The sequence below is a fragment of the Peromyscus leucopus genome, chromosome 6 (assembly GCF_004664715.2).
Source record: "Peromyscus leucopus breed LL Stock chromosome 6, UCI_PerLeu_2.1, whole genome shotgun sequence".
Taxonomy (NCBI): Eukaryota; Metazoa; Chordata; class Mammalia; order Rodentia; family Cricetidae; genus Peromyscus; species Peromyscus leucopus.
Window position 1 is genome coordinate 21,505,008 of NC_051068.1, and position 27,193 is coordinate 21,532,200.

A 27,193-nucleotide genomic window follows, 5' to 3' on the forward strand; every position below is an offset into this window, starting at 1 on the left:
CTGGACTGCCATTGCTCAGGAGAGCGCTAGCTCACTCTGGGAGATGGGGAGCCATCAAGTTTGACAAATGAGAGCACTCAGCGGGCAGATGTCAACATCAGGACCCAAATCCCCAAATGACAGTGTCTTGAGTTATGCAGCATGTCACACTTTTAAAAGATTTCATGTACAGCACTGAAATTTAACTAACTTTCATTAGGTTTCACCTAATATGAAAAATGTGTTCTTATAGGCCAGGAAGGGATATGTTAATAGCGTAGTTATCAAACTTGGATGAAATGTATGTAAAAACATAAAAATTCAAGGATAAAAATGTGAAGAAAACCTTGATTTCCTCAGTTCTTTGTTAAGCAATGCCATTTTATGTTTTTGAGAAGAGCTATGAATGCCCTCTAGTGTTTGTTGGAATAGATGTTTTGAGAACAGAAAGATAAATTGTCTATTTAAATAACATTTCAAAACTACTTAAAAAGTAAATGTTGCCAGATATGGTGGCTCATACCTATAACCCCAGTACATAGGAAGATCACTAATATAAGACCAGCTTGGGCTAATGAGTTGTAGGAGGGCATAGTTCATAAAGTGAGACCTTGTCTCAAAAATAAACAAATAAAAAATCATAAATAATAAAAAAACTGAAGAAGTAAAATATTTTACATATTTCAGTAAGTGAGAGAGGCAAGACAGGTTGTCTTGCCTAAATCGTAGATATTATGGTATTATACACAAGATGATAAAGATGAGAGCCGCAACTGAGAGTTTTCTGTATATGTGTGCATATATCCAGAATATATATATACACACATATATATTAGACACATTTTCCTCCTTTCTAGTTATCACCACTTTAAAGCAGTGGCAAGAGCCATTCTCAAAGGAACAATTCACAGAGAGTTTATCTCAAAAGCCACACTTGTATACGACTACAAAGAGCTTCATTAGAGACAAAGAGCTAGACTTCACTTCCACAGCCATCTACCGACCCTGGGAAGTGGGTGCTCTTGTTGATAACGGCTGCGGTGGGAAAGAAAAGCAGATACAGTTATGATTTCCCAGGCAGGTGCCAAACTGCAGTGCTCCCGTGCCTCTTGCCTCAACTCTACGTATCAGCAAATGTTCTAAGAAGCCAAGAATAAGAAATGCCAGCCCCTCAGGGTTTGATAACTAATGCTCTGTCTTCCTTATATGGCATATCCAGAGAGGGGTAAAATAAGCATGTGGAGACGCTATCTGACTAAATTCTGTCATATGATCTCTGAAAATGAGGGAAATAAAATCGTCACAGACAAAAAGAGTGTTGACAGGTGAGGAATATGTCAAGCATTTGGTACCTGTTATCACTCTTACCAGCATCACTTAGCCTCTTTGCAGGGGCTGCCCATCTTCTGTAGAACTGGTATTTTGTGGAGGATATTTCACAATCTGAGGACCAAGGAACGGGCACAAAAGACAGCCTTGGTCAGAGTTTAACCCAAGAATAAAGGTTGGGCAAGGCAAAGGGAGAGAAAGTGTGTTCCTTAGATGGCCTGAGCTGCCTGCTCCTGTGTTCCCCAAGACATGCACATCCAAAAGCCGTAGATTGTCGCTCTCTTCTTGCTTAGATTAAACAGGATACACTATCAAGCTACTTCATAATAATGTCATACGTAGTGCAATTGCCTAAGACATGAAGATCAAAGCTAAATGCTATTATGTTGTGTTTCATTTACAAATGAATAGTTCATGCAGGATATAATATCATTGAGAATATGGCCTCAAAATATAATTTATAGAGATAAATTATTAATGGTTTTTTAAAAAACTATGAAAGGACACCAGAAATTACTAGAGGAAATTATTATTCATTGCTGTCCACAGACAAAGATGGCTGTCTCCTTCGCTCTTTGCTTCAGCGGTCAGGCAGTATGAAGTGGCCTCCTTCTACCATCGTTTTCCTGGTCCTCCAGGTCCTTCGTCCAACTGAATTTGTACTTATTCCATCTTAACCTTCCAAATGGCCATCAAATGACCTAATCTTTATTATTAAATAATCCATATACCTTACAGAACAAAGGTAAAGTAAGACCAATATTTCTACTTAAATAGTTGATTCACAATGTTTTCAAGAAATCTCTGAGTCACTCATGGTGGCCCACACCTGTAAGCCCAACACCTAGCGGATAGAAGCAGGAGGAGAAGGAGGAGAAGGAGGCCAAGCCAGTCTTGGCTATGTAGTAAGTTCGAGGCCAATGTAGCCTGCAGAGGTGGAGGGGGGGTGAGAAAAGAATCAAGTCTATTAGCATATACTGCAAAAAATAAAAAATAAAAAATAAACCTAATAAAAGATTAAGATACCTATTTGCTTTCTTTAGCAGGTAATTTCATACAAATAAAATTAACATTAGCCGGGCGGTGGTGGCGCACGCCTTTAATCCCAGCACTTGGGAGGCAGAGGCAGGCGGATCTCTGTGAGTTCGAGGCCAGCCTGGGCTACCAAGTGAGTTCCAGGAAAGGCGCAAAGCTACGCAGAGAAACCCTGTCTCGAAAAACCAAAAAAAAAAAAAAAAAAAAAAAATTAACATTAATAATAAAACCTTAGTAGGCAAATGTGTTTCATTTTTTTATTCTTTTTTTTTTTTTTTTTTTGAGACAGGGTTTCTCTGTGTAGCTTTGCGCCTTTCCTGGGACTCACTTGGTAGCCCAGGCTGGCCTCGAACTCGCAGAAATCCGCCTGGCTCTGCCTCCCGAGTGCTGGGATTAAAGGCGTGCCCCACGCCCGGCGGCAAATGTGTTTTAGTTTGAATGTCCTCCAATGGTTTGTTTTATTTAAGCCTTAAAACTGTGACAGAGATTGGTTTCTCTGCCAGATAAAGAAACTGGGGCTGAAGAAGCTCGTGGTTCACCACGGCCTGAGGGGACTGTGCAGCCAAGCAGCAGGGACTCAGCCGGAACTCCCCACCCCATGCTGCCTTTGTTTCCCGTCACTCTGCACTGCACGGTGACCTGAAGCTTTATTTCCCTGGGGTCCTGTCACCATGTGGGTGTCAGGAGATAAGCAGACAGAGAGCAGTGTGACGCCAGACTCTTCTGCGGTTTCCAGAAGGTGTAAGTTACCGTGGCCTTTCTATCAGGAACGGTAACCCCCTGTCCCTCCGCCACCCACAGACAGTGCTCGCTAGCAGTACAAGGGTGCGTGTCCCATTCCCGAGATAACGGCAATGGACGCTGGCTCCCCAGAGGAAACACGGCCAGCACTTAAGCTGAAGGGTAGTAACAGTCAACGTGATGCGCTGTGTGTACAGAGATGACACCCGTGGCTCTTCTTCACAGAAGTGTGTTTCTAGAAGGCGATTTGCATCGACTCATCCGTCACTGTTGTCCATCGTGACAGTGGGGGGCTGTGTCAGAAATCCTGCCTGTGGCTTTTGGAGCTCCTGGGCCCACTGGTATCCCAGGACACTTGCTCCTTCATCACTGAACACTGATAGTAAGGCAGTCCAAACACTAGAATCTAAGTTTCATGTCTTCAAGTCCTCATTTTTCATGTGACTTTCAGAAGGGATCTCACGTTAGTCTGGGGTCTTAGAGAAGCAGGCACCAAAGCAGAGTTGAGTGTACAAGGATTCTAAAAAGGGAAATGTCTGTATGAAAAGGTCCAAGACTGGTGTCCTACGTGTGCAGCCAGAGTCCATCCGTCCCTCGGCTGTGCTTTATCTCTGCCATCCGGTGCTAGGTCCTTGGGGACAGCAGCCTAGGTGAGGGGGTGTGGCCTAACCAGGAACCAAAGGATGGCAGGATTTCAGAGCCTAGAGGTGACGGCCTTACTGTCAGATGTGATTTCCCCACCACAGACAGTGTGAAGGGATGATGTAGAAAAGAAGTTGTTAGAACCTTACAACGTTAAAAACAAGATCTTTTTTTAAAATAGATAATTCGTTAAATGGACTAATTCCATATGACTCAGAATCGGTATCAATGGCTTTGTTCCAAATCAGGGAATACAGATTGGGCAGTTCTTCTATTTACCACCAGGAGGCGCGCGTTTGCCTTTTTAAAACTTTTTTTCTTAGTTTAACACAGGGTAAGGCTGATTGAAAGCTCTTAAATCGTCTTTTAAAAGCACTTGAATGGTTTCACACTGTATTTACAACTTTTGTAAACCTGATTCCCCCACCAGTTACCACAAACCGATCAAATTGCAAGTTTTTTTTTTGAAGACTAAAAAACAAAATTAAATCACTAAAATAAAGTCATAGATAACACTGTTTTTAAATTAATTTTTTAGGTTAGCATTAAAAAGTGATAAGTTTCATCATGGAATTTCCATACATATATGCCCTAGTCCTTTGCTCTTACCTTAACCCTCCCCAAATCTCTGCGCCCAGATCCTCTGCCTTCCCCTAGTTCCCCTAGTAGATCCCCTGTCTTCATAACACTACTGCATGTCTACTTTTTTTCCCAACGAGTTGAAAGACCCACTTAATCCCCATATTCAATAGCTGCTGAAAACACTATCCCAAATCTTCCACTTGCTCCATAATTGTCTTCTATTCATCCAAAATGCTTCCTGTATAGGAAACATATTGCTTTAAACCTGACCTGAGGGTGTGTGTGTGTGTGTGTGTGTGTGTGTGTGTGTGTATTGTGGGCCAAGCACTGAACTCAGGCCTTCATGCTTTTGAGGAACGCACCTTTTGATTGAGTTGTTTCCCCAGCCCAAATACAATATTTTTAAAACCTCTCTGTGCCCTTCCCCCAAAGGAGGCAGCACACACAATTAACACTGTTTGCACTGCAGACCAGGACCTTGACCAGGGGGTTTGTTCTGTGTCTGTGCTATAGGAAGCTTTCATTAGCATCCCAGGAATTTTTAAAAAATAATTTTGTAATAAAAATGCAAAAACATAATAATAAAATTAGTGATGCGGGTGGCAGACCTATTAAGGATGGAGTTAGAACCCAGTTTTCACTTTCAGTTGATATTTAATAATTGCACATATTATGAGGCAGAGTATGAGATTTTGATGCATGTGTGTCTTCATCTGCTTCCTGTCTCTGTGATAAATGCTGACCAAAAGCAACTTGGAGAGGAAGGGTCTGTGGGAGCCACAGCAGGGGAATCTGACAGTTGGCCCAATGTAGAAGCTAGAAAAGACCTTCCCGAGAAGTTACACTCGATGTGAGACTCCACAGAAAAGGAGTGTGGAATGAAAAATTAAAAACAGGGCTTTAAGGAGAAAGTTTGATTTTAAAAACAATGGCAGGCAAGAGAGAGCGAATTCGAAAAAGTGAGAGTATTTCAGCCTGGCTAAAACAGTACTCTGGGAGTAAGGCTATTATCTCATTTTGCTTTCTGTTGCTATAATAAACATCACAGACAAAAGGTACTTGGAAAGGAAAGGATTTACTTGGTTTATAGCTGGGTAAGCTGAAGCAGAAACTCAAGGAACTAAAGTAGACCCATTAAGAAACACAGTTTACCGGCTTGCTTTCTTACCGGCTTGCTTTCTGTGGCTGGCTCAGCCTGCTTTCTCATACTAGCCAGGCCCATCGACCCAGGGCTGGCACCACCCACAGTAAGCTAGGCCCACCCACATCAATTAGTAACCAAGAAAATGCCCTACAGACATGCCTACAGGCCAGTCTGATGGAGGCATTTTCTCTACTGAAGTTCTCTTCCCAGATAATGTTAAGTAGTATCAAATTGATAAAAAAAAAAAAAAAAAAAAAAACCAACCAGGAGAGTAAACACAAAAAAAAAAAAAATTGAAGGATTTGTGAGAACCAGATTGCCAAGGGTCTTCCAACAAAACTAAGAAGTCTTCATTTTCCCTAAGAACCATGGAAAAAAGTCCACAGTGTGAGTTGAACATAGAGGATAGGATAACCAGCCTAAGAGTGTTCAACGTCCAAAGGAGCAACTTGTTGGAGAATCAGGAATACCCGAGCAAGATAAACTGATTTGATGTGCTCCGTTTGATTTTTCTTATCCATTAAAATAATAGCATCCAGTGGTAGAGAGATGACTCAGCAGTTAAAAGTAACTGACTGCTCTTCTGGAGGACGGAGTTCCATTTCCAGCACCTACATGGTGACTCACAGGCATCTGGAACTCCAGTTACAGGGACCCTGAAGCACTCTGCGGGTCTCTTGCAGGCACTGTGTGCACGTGGTGTACAGATGTAACATGTAGGCAAAACACCCCCACACAAAAACTTAAAATAACAACAATAATAATATTGAGATACAGGACCCAGGCTCAGAGCATGTGACTTCATTTCAGTGAGTTTTCCACTGAATTCTTTTGAAAAGTTTGGACCTCTCTTTTATTGGTATAAGACTCTTACACTCTATTACTCCACACCCTTTAAGTGGATTCACTGTGTTAAAAGAAAGTGGATATTTCAGTATTTCAGTTTCTGACAAAGCCAATCATTAATTTACTCAGTATATTCCTAGTCAGGAAATTTCAAGTGGGAAACAAGTCTGACTTTAATTTCATGCTTAGGCAGTTCAGGAACTCTCTGCTCTGTGGATCCAAATCCGTGTGCCATAGTTGATGATGCTCGGGGAGGGCTCCCTTGTGCCTCAAAGCACCACAGCACTCACCTGGCATTTTGACCTGAAAGTCTTTTCAAATTATTATAAACTTTGCTTTTAAGTATAGCTTGAAGGCAAATAACCATGACTTGCTTAATATTAAACAATGATACATCAATATGGAGAGAAAATACCTTTGAAGGAACGGCTTCCTGCCACTCCCCCAGCGGCTACTGTCCAGACACCTCTGCTCTGGAGATTATGATTAACCTATGCGTTACGTCATGTGAACAATCCATATTCATTTACTTTCATGCTGGTGTTTATTACTAACATTTGCATTATTCAGTTGGCTTATTTTAAGCTATGAAGAAAGTGTTTGGTTTTCATGAGTTGAAATGTTGTGGGGTCTTGTTGTTGTTGTTCATTTTTTGTTCTAGAATTCGGAAATTTTTTTTAGATTGATGGTGTGAATTTAATTTAATCATATAGTTTTCAGGAATGAGATAATGTCACCAAACATCAAGAAAAGGATCAAAATCTATTGAGGTGTTTCACTGTGTGTACACAGGCATCTACAAAATAAGGTGTTATTAGGTGAAATAAACCATTAAATCAACTTTTGTGGAAGTCGTGTGATTACTTTGAAAATAAACCCGATAAACTCAATAACTTCCCAGGAAAACAAAACTTACCCAATCTGTCTCCAATGGAGATAGGACAAGAAGAAAGGAACGGGTTTTTAAAAGTAAGTGACAGCCCAAACCCTGTGGACAATGTCATCAATTCAGTTACAATTAGAACCACAAACCACAAAGGCTGGAGAGATGGCACAGCCATTAAGAGTGCTGGCTGCTCTTCCAGAGGACCTGAGTTCAAGTCCCAGCACCTGATCAAGTGGCTCACTCCAGCTCAAAAGGACCTACTGCCCTCCACTGTTTTCTGCACACACACACACACACACATTTTTTAATTAAAAAGAAATAAAGCACAGATACCAATTTTTCCCTTTCAGATTGACATGCATAGCTTTTGAGCTTAGTTTTTAAAAATAAAAGTCAAGAAAGCACTAATAAAATCCCATTTTCTGAGCACCTCTCTGCCCAGTAGACCAGACAGCTTGCAAACTTCTGACTATTCATCTTTAGGATCATTTAAGTTGTCTTTTTGGGAACAGTCTCTTGTTTCCTTATAATCTTATTATGGAGTATGTGTCAAAACTATGCACAAATAGAGCCGGGTGGCAGTGGCACACGCCTTGAATCCCAGCACTGGGGAAGCAGAGCCAGGCGGATCTCTGTGAGTTCGAGGCCAGTCTGGTCTCCAAACCAAGGTCCAGGAAAGGCACAAATCTACACAGAGAAACCCTGTCTTGAAGAAAAAAAAAAAAAAAACTATGCACAAAACTAGGTTTATGGAGCCACCATGATTTTGACTCAGGATAGACAGGGTAGACTTTATTTTGTATCCAAAAATCAACATTTTGTTTAAAATCTCAAATTTCTAGACCATGCATATTGAATTAACATCTTAATTGATTTGTTTGCCTGTTCATAACACACATGCACAGATAAAACCCAGTGTGAATTAATTTTGTATGAATTTTCCATCACAGACATTATTATGCTTCATCTCTTCATTCAATCACCAGTTAATTCCATGGTTATTAGATTTCCAAAATGGCTAGTGACAAACAGAATCTTCACATTTATCACTGCCTGTCATTGGCAAGTTATAGGACCCACCCCCCTCTTCCTCTGCTGCCGGAAGCATCTGCTGGTCTCTCTCCAGAGACTTTTAATTTGTGCCTGTGAGAATCCTATTCCCAGTTTTTAAATTGCCTATTATCTTCAGCTCCTTTTCCTGATACAACACCAATGGGAACTGAGTGCAAGGTTTCCTTGCACACCAAGCTTTATCTGCTGTCCCCGTGGTCCTTACTCACACACACACACCTCCACAGCACCATGCATGAGCCAGTGCAGATAAGCGAAATAATCAGTGCTAGCTTTTTCCGCCCAAAGAAAGTTCCTGAGCACACACTCTGAACTCTGTTATCCCCCTAAATGTCAGACACCCACTTCCTGTGCAGCCACTGCCTTATGGAAAGTCAGATTTCCTCTCATTTCTTTAATTCTTAGTTGTGTGAATACATCGCCCTCAGGTTTACCACTCCTGTGTGTCATTAATGGCATCTGGGCCTTCAGAGAATGGAAAAGTGAGGTGAGCACTCCTCCACCCATCCCCATCCCCGCCTCCCACACAAATTCCAGGCTTAAGCCGCTTTCACCTGGGTGCAGCCAGGAAGAGTAGAGTGGGAGGTGGGTCTGCACACTATGAGACAGTCCCCCCCCATGAGCAGCTCACATGGACACTCAGAATCCAAGACTGATCAAAGCACATGCACCCCCCACCCCGCCCCTGTACACTAAGACTGACTGTCAGTCAGGGCACTAGGAGCTTTTCATACTCATATGTATACAAATAGGGGATTGGAGAGTATGCATAGGCTTTGAAATCAGATAGGAGGTGAGGGGGGAAGGAGAGGTGTTGAGAAGGGGGGCGGGAGGGGGGCAATAGGACACTGGCACACAAAAGCCCAGAGGAGGCTACAGAGGGGAGAAGAGCAAGTCAGGGGGCAGAGGGATCGAGAGAAACAAGACAAATCATGTTTGAAAAACTACCCTAGTGAAACCTAATTATGTGTGTGCTAACGAAAAATAGATTAAAAAGAAGCTAGCAGTGTCCTCAGTAATCCTTTATGCCACTGAACTGATCCCCAATGGCTAAAAGACGAGGCACCTGACAGGCCCTAGAGAGGGTCGGCAAAGGGCTCTTCCCACCTGCTTTGTTCTAACACACAGAAAAGATTTAGATCCAGTCCAAATCATGTTACCTATCTGCCTATCATCTGTAAAACACCCCCTCTTCCCTCTCTCTCTCTCCATCTCTCCTTCTCTCCCTCCCTGCCTCCTCCCCCCTCATCTTTAGGATGAAAACACCTGAATGCTGTTCATTAGTCTCTGACTTGGCAATGGTGGAAGGAGGGAACATCAGGCTGTGGAGAATCAGGTGCTCCTGTTTGGGACAGCAATGCAAACAGCCTGAGACAGACAGTTTAGTGCATCGGAGCTAAGAGTCAACTCCTGAGGAAGATGGGGACTCTCAGCCCTACGGGTGGCTGATGATGGAGGCTCATACCTCCCCCACACACCCCATCCCCAGGAAGACGGAAAGGGAGCCTTGTGATGAATGCCTTGAGCACTGTCTCTAAAGGTTAACACAGCAATATGTACTCAGGAATATTAAGTCAGCTGGGTTTAATGACATGAACGTCTGTGCTCAGCACTTGGGAGGTAGAAACAGAAAGATGGCCAGTTTGAAGCTGAAGGAAAGAGGGTTGGGGAGAAGGAAGGAGAAAGGAAGAAAGGGAGGAAGGAGGAAATGAAATATTGGTTTAAAAAAAACAATGATATGCACGAGGGGAAAAGTCAGAAATGCTAAATTACTATAAGCTTTCTGTGATGGTTAACACTGCTTGTCAGTTTGACAGGATCCAGAGTTACCCAGGAGACACACCTTCAGCAGGTCTGTGAGGTGGGCAGATCTGCCTTAACTGTGGATGGCATCATCCCACGAGCTGGGGTGGGAATAAAAAGGGAAAAGTGGGCTGTGCTCCCTGGTGCAGATGCAGTGTGATCAGCTGCCTCAGGCTCCTGTCACTGACATGCCTGACATGGTGGACTGTGTAACCTCGGCCTGGGAGACAAACCCTTGCTTCCTTAATTTGCTCCTGTACGTTATTTTATCACAGCAACAGGAAGCACTATTATAAAAAGACACTATATCACCAATATGCCTACCAATGTCTAAAAGAAAATACACAGAATACTAACAGAAAAAAGTCTTGACTAATCCAATCCTGAACACACTTGCATTTGTGATGTGGAAATATTCTTCTGCTGCCCACACGGCACAGGTGCTGTGTGCCCCAAAGCCCTGTCTTCCTTCTTCCTTCTCAGTTTTCTCCTCACTTCCTACCTTCACTTTTTGTGGCATATTAGTTGAAGATGTGTTATATTTCATTTATGCTGTGGAATATTTGTTTAATGGTGCAAAGATGTGTTGCATTCTTTTATGGTGCATTTGTTTAATTCTTTGAAGCTGTGTTCCTTTGCCTGCCTAAAATACCCGATTGGTCTAATAAAGAGTTGAATGGCCAATAGCTAGGCAGGAGAGGGATAGGGGTGCCAGGCAGAGAGAATAAATAAGAGGGGAAGACAGGAGAGAAGAGTGAGAAAAGGAGGAGAGTGGACACCAGGGGCCAGTCACTCAGCCACACAGCCAGCATGGAGTAAGAAAAAAAGAAAGAGATATGGACTAGAGAAAGGTGAAAAGCCCAGAGGTGAAAGGTAGATAGGATAATTTAAATTAAGAAAAGCTAGCTAGAAATAGTCAAACTAAGGCAGGCCACTCATAAGTAAGAATAAGTCTCTGTGTGTTTATTTGGGAGCTGGGTGGCAGGCCTCCTAAAGAGTAAAAAGTTTCAAAAAAAAAAAAAAAAAAAAAACCAAAAACAAGAACAAAACACTACACTCACTATTCTGCCAGGTGCCCCAGCACTCTGGTGTCTGTTCCACACTGTCATGCAATAACCTCAGACTCCTAGGCAAGAACCAAAGCTCTCTTGATAATCAACTGCAGCATCTGCTCATCTTTAGACTAAAAGGCCCCTCATCACTGGTGTGATTTCAAAGGAATAGAGAAGTGTGCTTTGTAGATGATAAGAACGGACGAAAGTTGATCTTTGGAGGTAAAGTCATGAAGATTAGATCAAGATACTTCTGCTGTTTTTGTTTGTTTGTTTTGTTTTGATACAGGGTCTCTCAATGTAGCCTTGACTGTCCTGGAACTCACTATGTGGACCAGGCTGTCCTGGAACTCAGAGATCCACCTGCCTCTGTGTCCTAAGTGCTGGGGTTAGAGGCATACACCACTACATCTGGTTACTTCTACAATTTTTAAGATCTAGACTTGCTGTGTGTGTGTATATATATATGTTGTCCTTGCAACAGAAGGGCACAATTGCATCCAGACATAGAAGTCGGTGATTAAGACCACTCCATGCTTTCATTTTTCTTCACTGTGCTGGGGATAGAAGGCAGGGCTCTGCATGTGCTGGGCAAGTGCTGCACCCCCGAGTGCTGGCCATTCGTTGCCCTATGCTGTGTGTTCTTCCTGAGGCACAGAATACACAGATGGTCTCTGCAGGAATGCTGCACAGGTGAGCCGGCAGTGCCTGGGACTTCAGAAGCAGCCAGTAGTGCTCGACAAGGGCTTTGGAAGTCTCAAAGCACTCAGACTCCGTCTGTTGTTTGTTGTTGTTGTTGCTTTGATGCGATATTGGACCCCATTGTGCAGCATCCTTACCAGATGTTCAAACCTCTGTTGATAAACCCCTCTAGCAGAGAAGTCCATGTCAGACTAGTAGACCACTGCCTAGCCCTCTCCTCCACCACCTCCTCTTATGTCTCTTCTCCTTTTCCCTTTCCTCTACTTCCCCTTCTATTGTTTAAGAGGAATTGTCTCTCTGTACCTCAGCCTGATCTGCCTGCCTCCATCTCCTGAGTGCTGGGATTACAGGCATGCACCACCACATATGGGCTTATGAGCTTCTTTGGTGTTCAGTAAGATGCTGTGGAGCATGTCTTGGATCCCTCTTCATTCCCACTTGCCCTTTCCTTCAGGAATCATCCATGCCTCATCCTGCTGGAGTCTCTGCTGAATCCTTACACCAGCCTTCACTGGAGAGAATCACCTAAGCAAATGTCTTTTCTGGATGCAAAGACCTGTCACTTGCTTCAACTCAAGACAGCACTGTAGTGGGTAGCTATTCCAGCTTAGATCTGGAAGTTCCAACCCCCATTGAGACTCTGGCAACTGTCACGCCTACGAGGCGGGGCCAAGGGAGGCGTCTGGAGACCCAAGACCTGGATGGCAAGCACGCTCTCTGTTCCTGGACCCTGGACGGTGGAGGTTGACTGAGCAGAGCTCCAGAGAACACCGCTGGATTGTGATACACCTTCCCCAGACCCCCTCAACCTATCTATTCCTTCATTTGTAAGTCACCCACTAAATAAATCTTCCTTTTAACTACGTGGAGTGGCCTTTATAATTTCCCCAATATCTGGCGCCCAACGTGGGGCACGAACCCACGACCCTGAGATTAAGAGTCTCATGCTCTACCGACTGAGCTAGCCGGGTCCAATGTGGGCGCCAGATATTGGGGAAAATTATAAAGGCCACTCCACGTAGTTAAAAGGAAGATTTATTTAGTGGGTGACTTACAAATGAAGGAATAGATAGGTTGAGGGGGTCTGGGGAAGGTGTATCTCAATCCAGTGGTGTTCTCTGGAGCTCTGCTCAGTCAACCTCCACTGTCCAGGGTCCAGGAACAGAGAGCGTGCTTGCCCATCCAGGTCTCGGGTCTCCAGACGCCTCCCTTGGCTCCGCCTCGTAGGCGTGACAGTTGCCAGAGTCTCAGTAGGGGTTGGAAATTCCAGATCCAAGCTGGAATAGCTACCCACTACACAGCACTCAAGACCACCCCTGATAAGGACACAGAATCGGCTGAATATTTGTTGGGACTGTATTGTAATTGAAATATTCCTCCTGCCCACGTGATTCCTTCATTTCCCTCCTTTATCTCCCTACATTTATCAACAAACTTGGTATGTGGAAATCTTCATCTCAGAGGCATCTCCCTGCCTTTGTTTGTTAATTGTAAATGTGCCATTGTAGAAAGACCATCAGTCCTGATTGTAACTTGGAAGATGAGTTGATTTGAGGAATCAGTTCTACATGAGAGCCTTTCCAACCTTTGAAGGAAGTTGTTGTGTACTTGGGAAGAAGAGTCCCAACCTTTATGGCTTAGGAAAAGAAAAGGAACCACCACCACCACCCACAAAATGCAAAAGCAAGGAACCCAGGAGAGTGTGGTATGGAGAAATTCATGCCTACACTGTAGCTGCCAAGTACAGCTAAAGCTACTCCTGCCCACAAGCCCAACTGGGTGGAGTCTGCTCCCTGGGCAACTTGCCATCTGCACCCCTGAAAACACCCTGCGTCCGTTTTCTCTTGATACATAGAAATGGCACAAACTTTGTGCACTCAACAACTAGCTCAGAAGCCTAGTGAAACTAGGGGATGTGCTTAGAGTCTCACAGAACAAAGTCAAGCTTTCCCTGGGGATAAGGCACTGAAGGATGGGGGGGGGGTGAATGGGGCAATCCTCTTGCAGGTTTATGCAGGTCGTTGGCAGAGTGGAGCTGTTTTGTGGTTGTGAAATCTATGCCCCCATTTCCGGGCTGGCACTCAGCCAGCTTTCACTCTCTGCTTCTAAAGCTACTGCATGCCCTCCATGCAGCCTCTATCCTCCAGGCCACCACTGCTCCATGAATTCTACTCATGAGCATCTCTCCACCAGGGCTGGTTAACCAGCAAACACCGGGGGTCCACTTAGCTCTGTCTCTCCACGGCTGGAATTACAAGCAGGGCTACCTAGCTGTTTGACATGTTTCTGAGCATCAAACTTCTGTCCTCATGCCGTCAAGGCAAGCATTTTATCAATGTAGGTATCTCTCCCAGCCCCTCAGCTCTCTCTGACAAAGCTCTCTGCTTTCCAGGATTCATGCAACTAGGTCTTTCTCATAGAAGAATCTCCACATCTCATCACCTGCTGCACCATGAGAACTAGTGTAGCACCAGTGTGCTTAGTTGTTATGTTTTTGGGCTCTGTGGATCATGATGGAACATCTCTGGGAGGGTGTTTAGCAATCCTGCTTCTCACAACTCTCAAAAGGTCTGGAAAACTCTTTACGTTTGTCATTCTGGTCACCCTCTTCCTCTGGCCCAAGCAGATCACCTTTCCTGTGCTTTTCTCAGGCCTCTACCTTGGCCCCCTGTCATATCCAGCAGATGATCTTGTCTCCCATTTCACACATGGAAGAAGCTAACTGTTCTAGCTCCCCTGGACTTACACCAAATAGCGGCACACTAGGTGCTTAAAACATCAGAGATTTATCTTCCCATCGTTCTGGAGACTAGAAGCCTCAAATGAAGCTGTTAGAAGGACCGTGACCCCTCGGGGGTTCTAGAGGATGCTTGGCTCCATGCCTAGCTTTTGGGACTGCCAGCAATCTTTGGTACTGCTCGCTGCTTCAGTGGGGTCACTGACTGACCCCAGAGGCTCAGGTGCTTCAGGCTTGACCCCCAGAGTGGTGTTATTGAGGAATCTTGAACACATGGGACTCTAAGTCACAAGGGGGTGAGCTCTTTCAAGGGATTGTGGGACTTTGGTCTCTTCCTCTTCCTCCTCTACTTTCTGGCAATGAGGCAAGGAATTTGCTTCTCCAAGTGTCTGCTGCTACTCTCATCAGGCATCCTGAAAGGCAGTGTGTGTACCTGCTGATCAGATGGGGCCATCTGTTTTCACGGGTATTTCATGGTAGCGATGGAAAGCTGATGAATACATGTAGAGATTCATCACTCCATATCTGCTGTCCAGCAGTCTTCTCTCTCTCTCTCTCTCTCTCTCTCTCTCTCTCTCTCTCTCTCTCTCTCTCTCTCTCTCTCTCTCTTCTCTGTGTGTGTGTTTGTGTGTATTTCTTTTTCTTGTTCTTGTTATTTTTATATTGATTTATATTTTATGTATATGTGTGATTTGCCTGCATGTGTATCTATGCACAAGTGTTTTGCCTGCATGCATGTCTGAGTACCTAGTGTGTTTCTAGTGCCAGCAGAGGTCAGAAGACGCTATTGGATCCCCTAGAACCTGAGTTACAAATGGTTGTTAATCAGCGTGTGGGTGCTGGGAACCAAACCCAGGTCCTCTACAAGAACAAGTACTCTGATGAGCCACCCCCAGCCCCTTTTCTCTCCTCTTATAAAGGCCCCCTGACAGATTAAGGAACACTCTAATTCAGTATAATCTCATCTTTGTTACATGTCAAAGACTGTTTCCAAATTAGGACCCATTTCGGTACCAGCGCTTAAGAATCCCACTATACTTAGGGTGACGTGAATGAGCTTATTGTTTATTGTATTATATGAAGACCCCAATTCTATGGCTAGCAAGAGACTTTGAGAACATTGAGCTAAGCTTCCATTCTTCTTCCTCTTCTCTTTCTCTCCCCGAACCATGGAGTGCAAGGGTACATGTTGCTTTGGAACCAAGGGTCAACTGAGGTCCAGGACATTTCAACTCTATCTCCCAAGGACTGAATAAAAGCCTCATGTCAGTCAGGCCTGCAAACACCCTTCACACAGACTCACTCACATATACGGTTCCTTTTTGATTTTTGCATGTTTGTTTTGGGACAGGGCCTTGTTATGTAGCCTTAACTGGCCTGGCACTCCTTACATAGAGCAGGCTGGACTCCAACTGGTAACTATGCTCCTGCCTCAGCCTCCCTAGTGCAGGGAAGAAAGAAGAGCACCAACAGCCCAGCTTGCATATGGTTAAAGGGTTTAAAGTCCCACCCACAGGGGCATCTGGCTCCTCTTCCCAGCTCACTTTCCTAGTCTGCAGCACAGCCAAGGGGCCTGCTCATCTGTCCCGCAAGCGCCTCCTCCTCGCCTAGCTCGCTGGTGGCCTCAGGTGGCAGCGTCTTGCCCTGGGGCGGCGCCTGGACACTGGTGCTCTAGGCTGGGGCCGCCTGAGGTCGGCTAACCCAGGGTGAGGAGCGGAGCGTGCACCGCAGCAAGAGAGCGCCCTTGGAGCGCGGTGCCTGGAGCGGTCGCAGGGTCCCGAGGGGCTACGGGGCACCCCGACCCTGGGGATCTGGGCGGCGCCAATAGAGCGCCCACCTGCAGAGACCTCGCGATCGCTCCCGCCGGCTTCCCCGGAGCACACGGACCCCCCGGTGCCACCTGGGCATTCGTGTCCTTCATCATCGATCGCAGTCAAGCTGGGGAACCGCTGACACCCGCTGCCGCCCCGAGGCTCGCCCTCGCGGCGGCTCCCCACGGGCATGTTTCAGGGGGGTAGGACCAGCATCCCCAAGCCCGCGCCCCGCAACCTGGAGGACCTGGACTCAGTGCAGCGCGTCTTGCTACACAGGTCAGTGCGGGCTTCCGGGATGCGGCCGGGCTGGGCACAGAGGCAGGGTTCGGCTAAGTGCAGAGATCCCTCCCGGAGTCGGTGCTAGGTGCCTAGGGTCGCTGAGACTCCAGCCCCGCGCCAATCGGCTCCGTGAGGCTCCACTTTATAAAGAAGAGGAAGGACCACGTGAAGCAAAGCTGCTTCTCAAGGCGCTCTGCACTTTCTGCGGGAGGTTTGGGGGGGAGCCGAGAGCTTTGCTGGACTTTGTGAGTGAAATTAGAAAGAATTTCTGTTTTAACAAATCTAATTTCACCCCACCCCCTACACGCTGCGGAACTGCACAATATAGGAGTTATAAGGAAGAGAACCTCAACTTTCCATCAGCTTATCCAACCCGATTTTTGATGCGAAACAGGCGAACAAAGATTAAAACCCACGCTGAAGGCGATGAGTTTATTGGTGAGAAAGGAATCCACGCCGAGAACAAACTTGAATGCATGGCAGTTAACGTTGCTAACTCGAAAGGCCTGGCCTTATTGAGATATGATAGGAGGGGGAATCGCTTAGAAATAAATGAAGGGTTTCTCTTGAATACCTCTGTGGTGAGGACGAGTAAGCCAGCTTAGTAAATATCTGCCAGGGAGGTTTACGTGAGTTCTCTCATCTGTAAACGTTTCAAGTGACCCTTTTAAGTCTTTATACAAAACCATATGAGCTCTAGAAAGTGTGAGGGAGGGGGCAGCGTTATGCAAGTTTTCTTTTCTTTTTTTTCGTTTTTTTGAGACAGGGTTTCTCTGTGTAGCTTTGGTGCCTGTCCTGGATCTCGCCCTATAGACCAGTCTGGCCTCGAACTCATAGAGATCCGCCTGGCTCTGCCTCCCTAGTGCTGGGATTAAAGGCTTGCGCTGCCCGGCTGCCAGGGGTTTTAAAATTGGATTTCTTTGACTCGAGAGCTGTCTTCTGAAACTTGAAGTTTTCTGCACCCCACTCTCCACCCCGCTAGACAGCTGTTGCCGTGTAAAATGAAATACTGTCAAAGGAGGAGCTAAATTCCCAAGGATGATTCCCGCTTGGTTTGATAAAGTTACAATTCAGGAGTGTTCACTGTAGAGTTACTCACAGCATGATTTTGGCCTAGCTGGGAGGAAATTTGTTTTAAACACCCAAGACTCCATTGCAACAAAATTTCTTATTTTTCTTGTTTGAAATGTCAAGTAGAAAGAAAAAAATCCAAACTGATTAACACTACAGAGCCTCAAACTCAAAGCACAAGCCTGCCTAAATGAAGCAGGGCAAAAGAGAAGGTTTAAACTCTAGTCCTCAGCCTGAGGTGATCATTTCAGGAGTATTTCCGGAATACACCTGCTCAGCATTAGAATGAAAAGCCACTTCATCTGAATTACATAATAACTGCTACCATCTGCAAAGGCAGCCGAAGGAATCTGAACTCAGTTTGTCAGTACTATGGCTAACAGCGATTTCTTTTTAACAGAATATGAAAGTCTTTTCATCTTTGCATTGCACTGATTTTTGCGTGTTCTATTATTTTGTGTTTTATTGTCATTTTGTGTTTTCAAAACACCTGTTTAAAATTTTGTGACATAACAAAGTTTCTCTCTCACTTGATGAGGACACATTTTCACACACATTCATACTTTTCAAATACTTTTTGCTTGCATATATAAGGCTTTGTATGGAACACCCTTTAAAACATATTCATCCATTTATTGTCATTTGCATGAACCAGACCAGTGCATAATCTGTGTTTTAAAGTTGTTTTGGCAATATTTTTATGTTTTCCTTTAGGAGCATCTGTTGCATATATAGGCAACCCTATCTAAACCCCCTGGGTTGCACACACACTCAAAGACTTGCAAGTAGGAGGCTGAGAGCTAGAGAGGAAGGGTTTGAGCGGGGAGGGGGTGAGACAGGGTGACAGGGTGTGAACGAGCCTAAAGTTCACTACATGCAGATGAAACTGTCAGAGAATAAAAAGAAATAAATACCTTGTAAGTCATCCACAAAATTTTGACAAAAGCTTTAAAGAGACCAGGGCCGCAGGAAATTCATACTGAAGAAAACACTAGGCGATTTCATTTTATTTTCATGTTTAAATTTAAAAGCTAGGTCTTCCGGTTGTTGGTTTGTTAATTACTTGTGTATTTTCCATTGCAAATATGGTTTTCAGAACCTACAGCACTGAATTGCTTAACTGCTGAGAAAGATACTAGAACCAAGCATGCCAGTACTCAAGTGACAGGTCGCTCACCAGTGAGCAAAGACTTCAGCTAGTCTGCTTTGGGAACAAAAGTCAGATTATCTGAGCCTGAAGAAAGGCTCCCATATTTCATTTCTCAGTTATTTTTACTTAAGCAAGTTAATGTTTTGGAGTCATTTGATTATTTGAAATACTCTGTAGTACTCACTAGTATTTTCTTTCTCTCTTTCTTTCTTTGTTTTTTTTTTTGTTTTTTTTTTTTTGTTTTTTTTTTTGTTTTTTGTTTTTTGTTTTTTCGAGACAGGGTTTCTCTGTGTTGTTTTGGTGCCTGTCCTGGATCTTGCTCTGTAGACCAGGCTGGCCTACAAACTCACAGAGATCCACCTGACTCTGCCTCCTGAGTGCTGGGATTAAAGGCGTGCGCCGCTGCCGCCCGGCTCATTAGTATTTTCCAAATACTTTTAAATCAAATTTTACAAATACTTTTAAACAACTTATGCACATGGCTAGTGAATTCAGTCCTCTCAGAGTGGCATTTCTGTTGCAGAGTCCTGTAACTTGATGAGACGGTAACTCGGTCTTCTGTAACTTGGAGAGACCCACATTATAGGGTGACACTGTGAACTTCTGTCACGTGGCAGTGCTCTGTGAACATAAAGTCCTACCAAGCATAAGGGGTGGTGTTAGTAACTGTTGTCTGGGTTCTAAAACAAAACACAGGTGAGAGGCTATTCTTAGAGACTCCCAGAGTCAGTTGTTGGAGATCTGGTGGCTAATGATGGCGCTGGACTAGAACAGTGGTTTGTGGACACCTAAGCCAACAGACAGGTGAAAATACTGGACGCTCTGAAGTTCATACTTTTACCAACAGCAAAAATGTGTGTATTCAAAATGTATCAAGTATCTAGGCCTTTTGGAGGTAAATGTATGCCCTGTTGATTACAGAGTCCTGTTACCAAGATAGTATAAGATACCTTTTTAAACTTGAAAGTAAAAACTAAAATAAATAATAATAAAAGCAAAAGCTTAGGAAAATACAATGTACAATATATACTGTGTTATTTTTTCAACAGTAAGGCATTAGATTTAAGGGTTATCACATTTGAATTTTAACAACACCATGTGGTGGGTAAATTATTAATGCTGTCTTCATGTAAGAAAACTGACTTTGCCTACATTCAGTTTGTTCTTAGTTCTAGACTCAAAGGACACAGCTCTCTGACCAAGGAGAGCATGGCGCTTCTGCATTATCCAGCACGTGACTGTCACTGCCGGTGACTGCACGGCTCACAACACCGCAGGTTTTTAAAGGGCACCAGCAATGCTTTCAGCGCTCATATCGGCAGTCGTTTTCTCCCGACTCTTGTGTCTGCTCTTTCTTTCCTCCTTGTCTCTTCACCAGTAGGTTGTAGACCATCAGCAACTCCCCCAGCTGGGCATTCCTGCGTTAGGGGCCTCTTTGCTTCTGGTTGGCAAATACTGGTCACTGGCGACCGAACAGTTCAGCAAATGAGTTAGAGTTTGTAAGTAGAGCTAGAGAATGAAGACAAGGAAGGAAGGACGGATGAACTGGGCTTGGGGCTCGCGTGGTGCGTCGTCTGCTGCAGTTATTGGGTGACTGACTGGGAAAGAATTGAATCCCGTTGTTTGGTTTCTGCCAAAGTGGGGATTGAAGCCACAGTTTTAAGCGTGTTAAAGAAGCACGTTACCCCTGACCTGCCCCAGCCTGGATCTGCTTCTGGAGCCTCTTCTATGTTCTGTTCTCATTTAAATGATCTTGTAGCAATTAAGTCCTGTACATATGAACAAGGGATTCCATTTTCATATGAGAAAATTGAGATTTCAGACTGTAACTTCATTACATAAATTTAGCATTGCAGAGTGTCTTTTATATATTGTAATTCTATCTTGGAATATTTTTTAAAACTCCACATTAGAAAGTCACGGTATTTTAAATGGTATTTATTGGTCTACCATCATTTAAAAATGATTACTTTAAAATAATTTTTTAAAACTATTATTGCACATTTTATAAAGTGTTATTCCTGTGTTCACACTTAGGGCACTATTGATTAGTTCCTGACAAAGCTGCATTACATCAACTTTTGCCCTGGGGTTTAAATGAACATCATCTCCCATGACCCTGTTTTCATTTATCTCTCATTGCTAACTACTCCTCCTGCTAAATAGAGAGCCCTGAGCCTGCTAACGATAGTAAATATTTAATTATGTTCTTATCTGAGGTATTTTATGTCTGAATTGTATTGTTTGCCTAATTGAGATGGTAATCTATGGAAATTTTGACCTTGTGTCTCCTACATATGAAACTAAACATTTTTGGGCTTCAATTTTTATACAGTCAAAAATAGAAAATGAGAATATACCCCAGTCTAAATCTTTAAGATTTTCTTGTAATTTCCAATTATTAAGTCCTTGAACTAACAGGGTATTTTCAGAAGACCCTGATGTTATTTTCTTTTTCTTTCTCCATCCTTTCCCAACACAATTAAGATTTTAAAAATTAATAAAGTTGGAGATACAATTTGCTGATACCACACCCACCCAAATTAAATTAAGAATAAAAATAGTTGTTGTTGTATTGTATGTAGGTCTGTATGAAAGATCAAGTAAGGTAGTTACACATAAATTCTCTCTCTTTTTCTCTTTCTTCAATTAAACTAACAGATGGAACTTAATTAGCCCAGGAAGTTGACATATGGAGTATCTAGTACAAGGAATCTTTATTAGACAATATACTTTTATAGGGATCTTTTTTCTTTTCTTTTTCTTTGGCTGTGATTCAAGTTTGTGAAAGGAGAGAAGTTTAAAGAAGAAACAACCGGTCACCTCATCATGTCTCCAGGACACGATGGATGTCAAATACACATAGGATATTTGATTGAGGGAAGATAGGAAAAAGGACTTCTTACTCAGGTAGACGTTTCTGGGTGGCTTTTAAAAAGAGCTATTGTGTCTTAAAGAGAAAAGTTGTACTGTATTTGAACAAATGCATCATGTAGAAGCATCAAGAGAACTGCATAAGCCTACAGAGAGGCTCGGTCTACTGACACTGCTTGCACTAGGTATTTTACACGCATAACTCACTGTACTCCAAACAGTCCTGTGTAGTGGGTACCACTGTGAATTAAGAGAACAGGAAAGTGAAGCTTGAAGAGACTGATGTGCTGGGGGTTGTACAGATGTGGTTTTGTAGAGAGATTCAGAGCTGGTCAGCCAGGCTCAAATTCACCAAGTGGGAGTGGTGGCAGAGTACTCAAAAGTACCAACCATCCTGTCCCAAAGAAGCATTGGTCTGGGGCAAAGCTTAGGGCATCATTTCCCAAGACTTCAGAACCATTTGGAGCCCTCATTTAAAACAGAGATTTGGGAGCTGGAGAGATGGCTCAGGGTTTAGAATACTTGTTCTTACAGTGGAACCATTTTGACTCCCAGCACCCACGTAGTGGCTTACAACCACCTGTAACTTCAGTTATAGGGGATCCAACACCCTCTTCTGACATCCTCAGGTACCAGGCATGCACACATACATACATACATGCAAGCAACACATCCATATACATAAGGAAAAAATAAATCTTTAAATAACAACAAAAATTTCTAGGCTTTTCCGCTACAGATTCTGATCCCAAAACCTGTACATTTAGTAAGCTGTAAGTGATTCCTTTTGATCAGATATGTTGGACACACTTCCTCAGTTTGGTTAATATGTAATAGGAATTAAGGACCTAACTCCTAGTTGATACTCAGTTATTTGATTTAGGAAAAAATATTTTTGAGACAGGATTTCATGAATCCCAAACTGGTCTCAACCTCTCTATGTAGTCAACAATGACCTTGAATGTCTGCTCCTTCTGCCTCTCTCTAATGATGGGATTACAGATATGCACCACCATAGCTGGTTTTCATAATGCTGGGGATTGAACTCAGGGCTTTCTGCATGCTACATAAGCACTCTGTCAAGTGAGCTGCATCCCCAGCTCTGTGAAAAGCATTTTAAAGACTATACAGAACTTAGACTCTATTGTCTAGTGAAGTAACAGTGGAGGTTTATGAGCACAATGTAAGATTAATAGATGCTCATAGAAATTACAGACTATTACTGGGGGTGGGGAGAAGACTGGATATTTTGCTAGTGAAAATGTCTTTTATAGGGCTGGGGAGATGGTGGTTGGGAGCACTTGCTGCTCTTCTAGAGAATCTGGGTTAGATTCTCAGCACCTACATGACAGCTCACAACTGTCTAGAACGCAAGTTCCAGGGCATCTATGGCCCCTTTCTGGCCTCTGAGCACACTGGGCATGCATATAGTACACAGATACACATTCAGACAAAACACCCACATACATAACATAAAAATGAAGTATTTTAAAATGTCTTTTACTTTTAAAAAAACTTCTAATAGGTTACTTTACAAATGAAGAGATGCCTCCAAACATAGTGATATACATCTCCACTCCCAGAACCTGGGAGGCAGAGGCTGGCCAGTCTCTCTGAATGTAAGGCCAGCCTGGTCTACATAGTGTGTTCCAGACCAGCCAGGGCTGCACAGTGAGACCCTCTCTCAAACAAACAAACAAATGGCTAACTTATCAACCAGGTGCCTACAGTACTTTTTATTTTGGAATAAAATCTTGGTTAATTTTATTGTTTGAGACTTTAATGGTGGAAAAGTATATATGTTTTATCAGAAACATAACTATTATAGTCTCTTTATTACAGTGACCTACCCCTGTCTGACATAGGTCATAAGACACGTCATTCCAGAGGAGTCCTAGGAGAAAGAAATGCAAAAGAATAGATACATCCAGGCATTACTGAGTCTTTCTGTGCAGCCTGTTAGCAAGCTGGCCTATGTGATTACATTTCCATAAGAACCAAAAAAAGGGGTGGGGGTTCAGAGAACCCACAGATGGATCAGCACACGGAGGCTCTCTTGGAGAGTGAACACTGAAGGAAGTAACTGCAATTCTGCACCTCTTCTCCTGTACCTCACCCTGTGTATCTTTTCATCTATATTTTTGTAATGACATACAATAAAACGACAACTATAAGGATTTCCCTGAATCTGTGAGCCACTCAAGCAGATTAGTCAAATTTAAGGAGAGAGTTATGAAACCCTCATGTTGTAGGGAGTAGATAAGTAAAAACAAGCTGGAGCTTGTGACTGCCATCTTAAAGGGCATGGCCTGGGTGGCAATCTTGGGGAAATAATCCCTCAATATGTAGGGTCTGAGCATCTCCAGGCAGTGTCAAAATTGCTGGAGTAGATGGACACTGCTGATGTCCAATGCTTGCTTGCTTGTGGGGAGAAGTCTCCATACCTTTTGTTATCACAGGCATCTTCTTCATTGATTATGGTACAATATTAGGAGGAGAAAGCCAGTATTTTTTTTTCTAGATGCAGAGTGATATTAGGTAAATGATTTAGGCATGGTGATCTAGTGTTGGTCATCCTAATTAAACACAATCATTGTGATACTGACACCTTGACTGATGGCTTGTCTTCTAACCAGTCAGCTACTAGAAGGGAGTAATGGTGAGTTGCATATACAATGTGCCTACAATGAACAAAGAGAAGGTTTACTACCAAGTGAGTGAAACAAGACTGTGTAAGATTTCACCACGGCCCAGAGTGACGTGCAATCTAGAACACATCCTTCACTTCTAGAACCTGTCATATAATACTTTCTCACCTTGGCTGAGCTTGGAAAATGAAACCACAGATAAATGGAGAAGTGGTTCCTGAGGAGAAAGTGTAGTGTACTGTAATGACCAAAGTTCATTCCTTGGTTGACTTTGTTGCTAGCTGCATAACCATTCTTACCTCACTAAGTCTCAGTTTCTTATTTAACTATAGAGAACTATTTACTTCATTGTATGCAGATACTTAGCATGGTATATGAACTGAGAACGAATGTAATTGAGTTGGCAATGGATGACTCAGTGAGAGCTATTGTGTACCTTAAAAATACTTGATTTAAGTATTCACAAACCACGGATAAAAAACATTTAAAAGAAAGAAAGAAAGGAAGGAAGGAAGGAAGGAGATATTTGCATTAGCACCTAGGGATGCATGAATGCAAAGGTTCTTTATCTCTAAGGTTCTGTGAAAACAACAACAAAAAACCTTGCTAAATCGAACCCATCCTTTTGGATCACGATTTTAAAAAAATTAGAAAAAAGAAAACAGGACAAAGTACAAGCTGTAAGATACTCAGCCTGGAAAGAAAAAAAAAAAAAAGAAAAGGGGGGAAAGAATGTCTGCCTTACTCGCTGCTTGGGGAAACACTGAGCAGCTAAGTTTGCAGTCTGTGGATAGAGCACTCATTGGCTCTCTTCAATCCTCCGCGTCTTTGCTGGGAAGCTTCTCTGTCTCCCGGGCAACCGACGCTTCAGCCAATCTCAGACGAACATCGGGGTCACGTGGCCCGGCCCGGCAAAATGGCGGTGCGGCTCGCTGGCTCTGGGGTCTGAGTGTCTCCACCCTGAGCTCTCGCAGTCGTGATGATGTCGGACCCCGCGTGGCGGGACTCGCGCGGGCGCTCGGCCGAGCTCCCCGGAGACCTGTCCTCACTGGAGGAGGAAGAGGAGGAAGACGACTCCGACGCCGGGGCCAGCGGCTTGGGCTCCTGCTCCTCTGCCAGCAGCGACACGTAAGGATCCAGGGGATTGCTGGTCCTCCGCCCCGGGAGCACGTGCGGGGAGCGGGATGCTGGCCTGCTTGCTGAGGTTTCCGGATAAGAGGGTCTCTCCTCCCGGTGGGCTCTGTGCTTTCTGAAGGATGTCCGTGGTGCTCCTGAACCCTGCCTTCTTGCCACACTTGTGACTTAGACTACAGAGCATTATTTTACAAGATGTATTTTTATTATTTTTAACTCTGTGTACCTGTGTGTCTCTGTGTGTGGGCATGTGCACGTGAGTGCAGTGCCCGTAGAGGCCAGAAGAGGGCGTTGGATCCCTGGAACTAGGGTTTCCAGCGGCTGTGAGTGCTTGGAACTGAACTCTAGCCCTCTCCAAGAGCAGCAAATGCACCTAACCTCCGAGGTCCCTCTCCACCTGCAACTCCTGAGTATTTATAGGAGAAGAGACTGCGTACACACTTTATAAGGCAACTGTTTTTAATTACGTTGATGTTTTCTTCTTATGAAAATGAATAGATAGTAGAGAGGAAGTCTCCTCCACACCTCACTATCAAGACAGCCTCTCTGGCTTCAGGATATTCATGCTGTATTTTTCTATTCAACCCTAGGCTTTCTATTTCAAGTAGGAATTCTTGGTAATACCATGAATGAGTTATTTTGATTCACGGTATTTCATTTTTTAGTAATCTATACCTGTTGCTATGGATTAAGGACTTCTTGGAAAAGCCTGTGGTAACTTACAGTGAATGATTGTTGGTGGAAGAGTTCAGGCCACTGGGTACCCAATGGCTACCCATAGTTTTAGGATAATATTTTATGTGTAGTTAGAACTAGCAATTACAACATGTTCAACCAACAATATGTAACACTTTTTTTTTTTTTTTGGCATTAAAAGTGAGGGAAACCCTGCTTAAATTAAAAATGAGGGAAAACTCTGCTTAAATCCATTCTAGAAGCTTAATAGGGGTAGATTGTATTCTTAAAAATTTGAACAAATATAAGAATATCAACTTTTTGTAAGTTATTGTTGTCATCTTAAAATGGTGTAAACATTTGTGGTTTGTTCTAGTTTCATGTCTATTGCTATAATAAGAAATTATGACCAAAGGCAACTTAGAGGAGAAAGGGTTTACTTGGCTTATAATTACAGGTTGCAGTCCATTACTGAGGGAAGTCAAGGCAGGCCTGCTTGCTCTTCTACAACAATAACTCCAAAACAAAGAACTCACTTCACAGCCAAAGCTGCAAGGCAGAAAGCATGTGGGGTGATGCTGGCTGGCAAGCAAGTAGCCTTATGCTCAGCTAGCTTTCTTGTATAGTTTCAGGACCACAGTGGGTTGAGACTTAGATCAATTAGCAATCAAGACAATCCCCTACAGACCTGCCCACAGGTCCATCTGATCTAGGCAGTTCCTCAGTTGAAATTGTCTTCCTAGATAATTCTGGTTGTATCAAGTTGGCAGTTGTCATTAACCAGGACACTGTTATTTCATGAATTTCTTGGGAGGTTGTGCTATGGTTAGTCTCAGACTGACATTTCCATGCCTGGTTTCTCCACATCTTAGTCATGCACTGTTAGCCTAGAAATAATGTGTAATGTTCCTATGGGCACAGGAATGCTGTCTCTAGAAATCCAGACAGACTCCTGACAGGGCACCCAGCATCCAGTGGGATTTTCTAGAAATGAGCAAC

The 27,193-nt window shown here is 43.6% G+C and overlaps 1 protein-coding gene across 2 annotated transcripts in view; it reads left to right on the forward strand.

The window, feature by feature from the left end:
- Positions 1-16,129: 16,129 nt before the first annotated feature.
- The window catches only part of Intu (inturned planar cell polarity protein), a 74,694-nt gene continuing 63,630 nt past the window's right edge, over positions 16,130-27,193 (forward strand). The window contains exon 1 of one of the 2 annotated variants that reach the window (XM_028895038.2): positions 16,130-16,639. In XM_028895038.2, the coding sequence (XP_028750871.1) occupies positions 16,551-16,639 (89 nt within the window). In that variant the 5' untranslated portion in view covers positions 16,130-16,550. Of the gene's footprint in view, positions 16,640-25,284; positions 25,514-27,193 lie in introns of those variants that run through there. The other variant, XM_028895037.2, reaches the window with a different exon arrangement.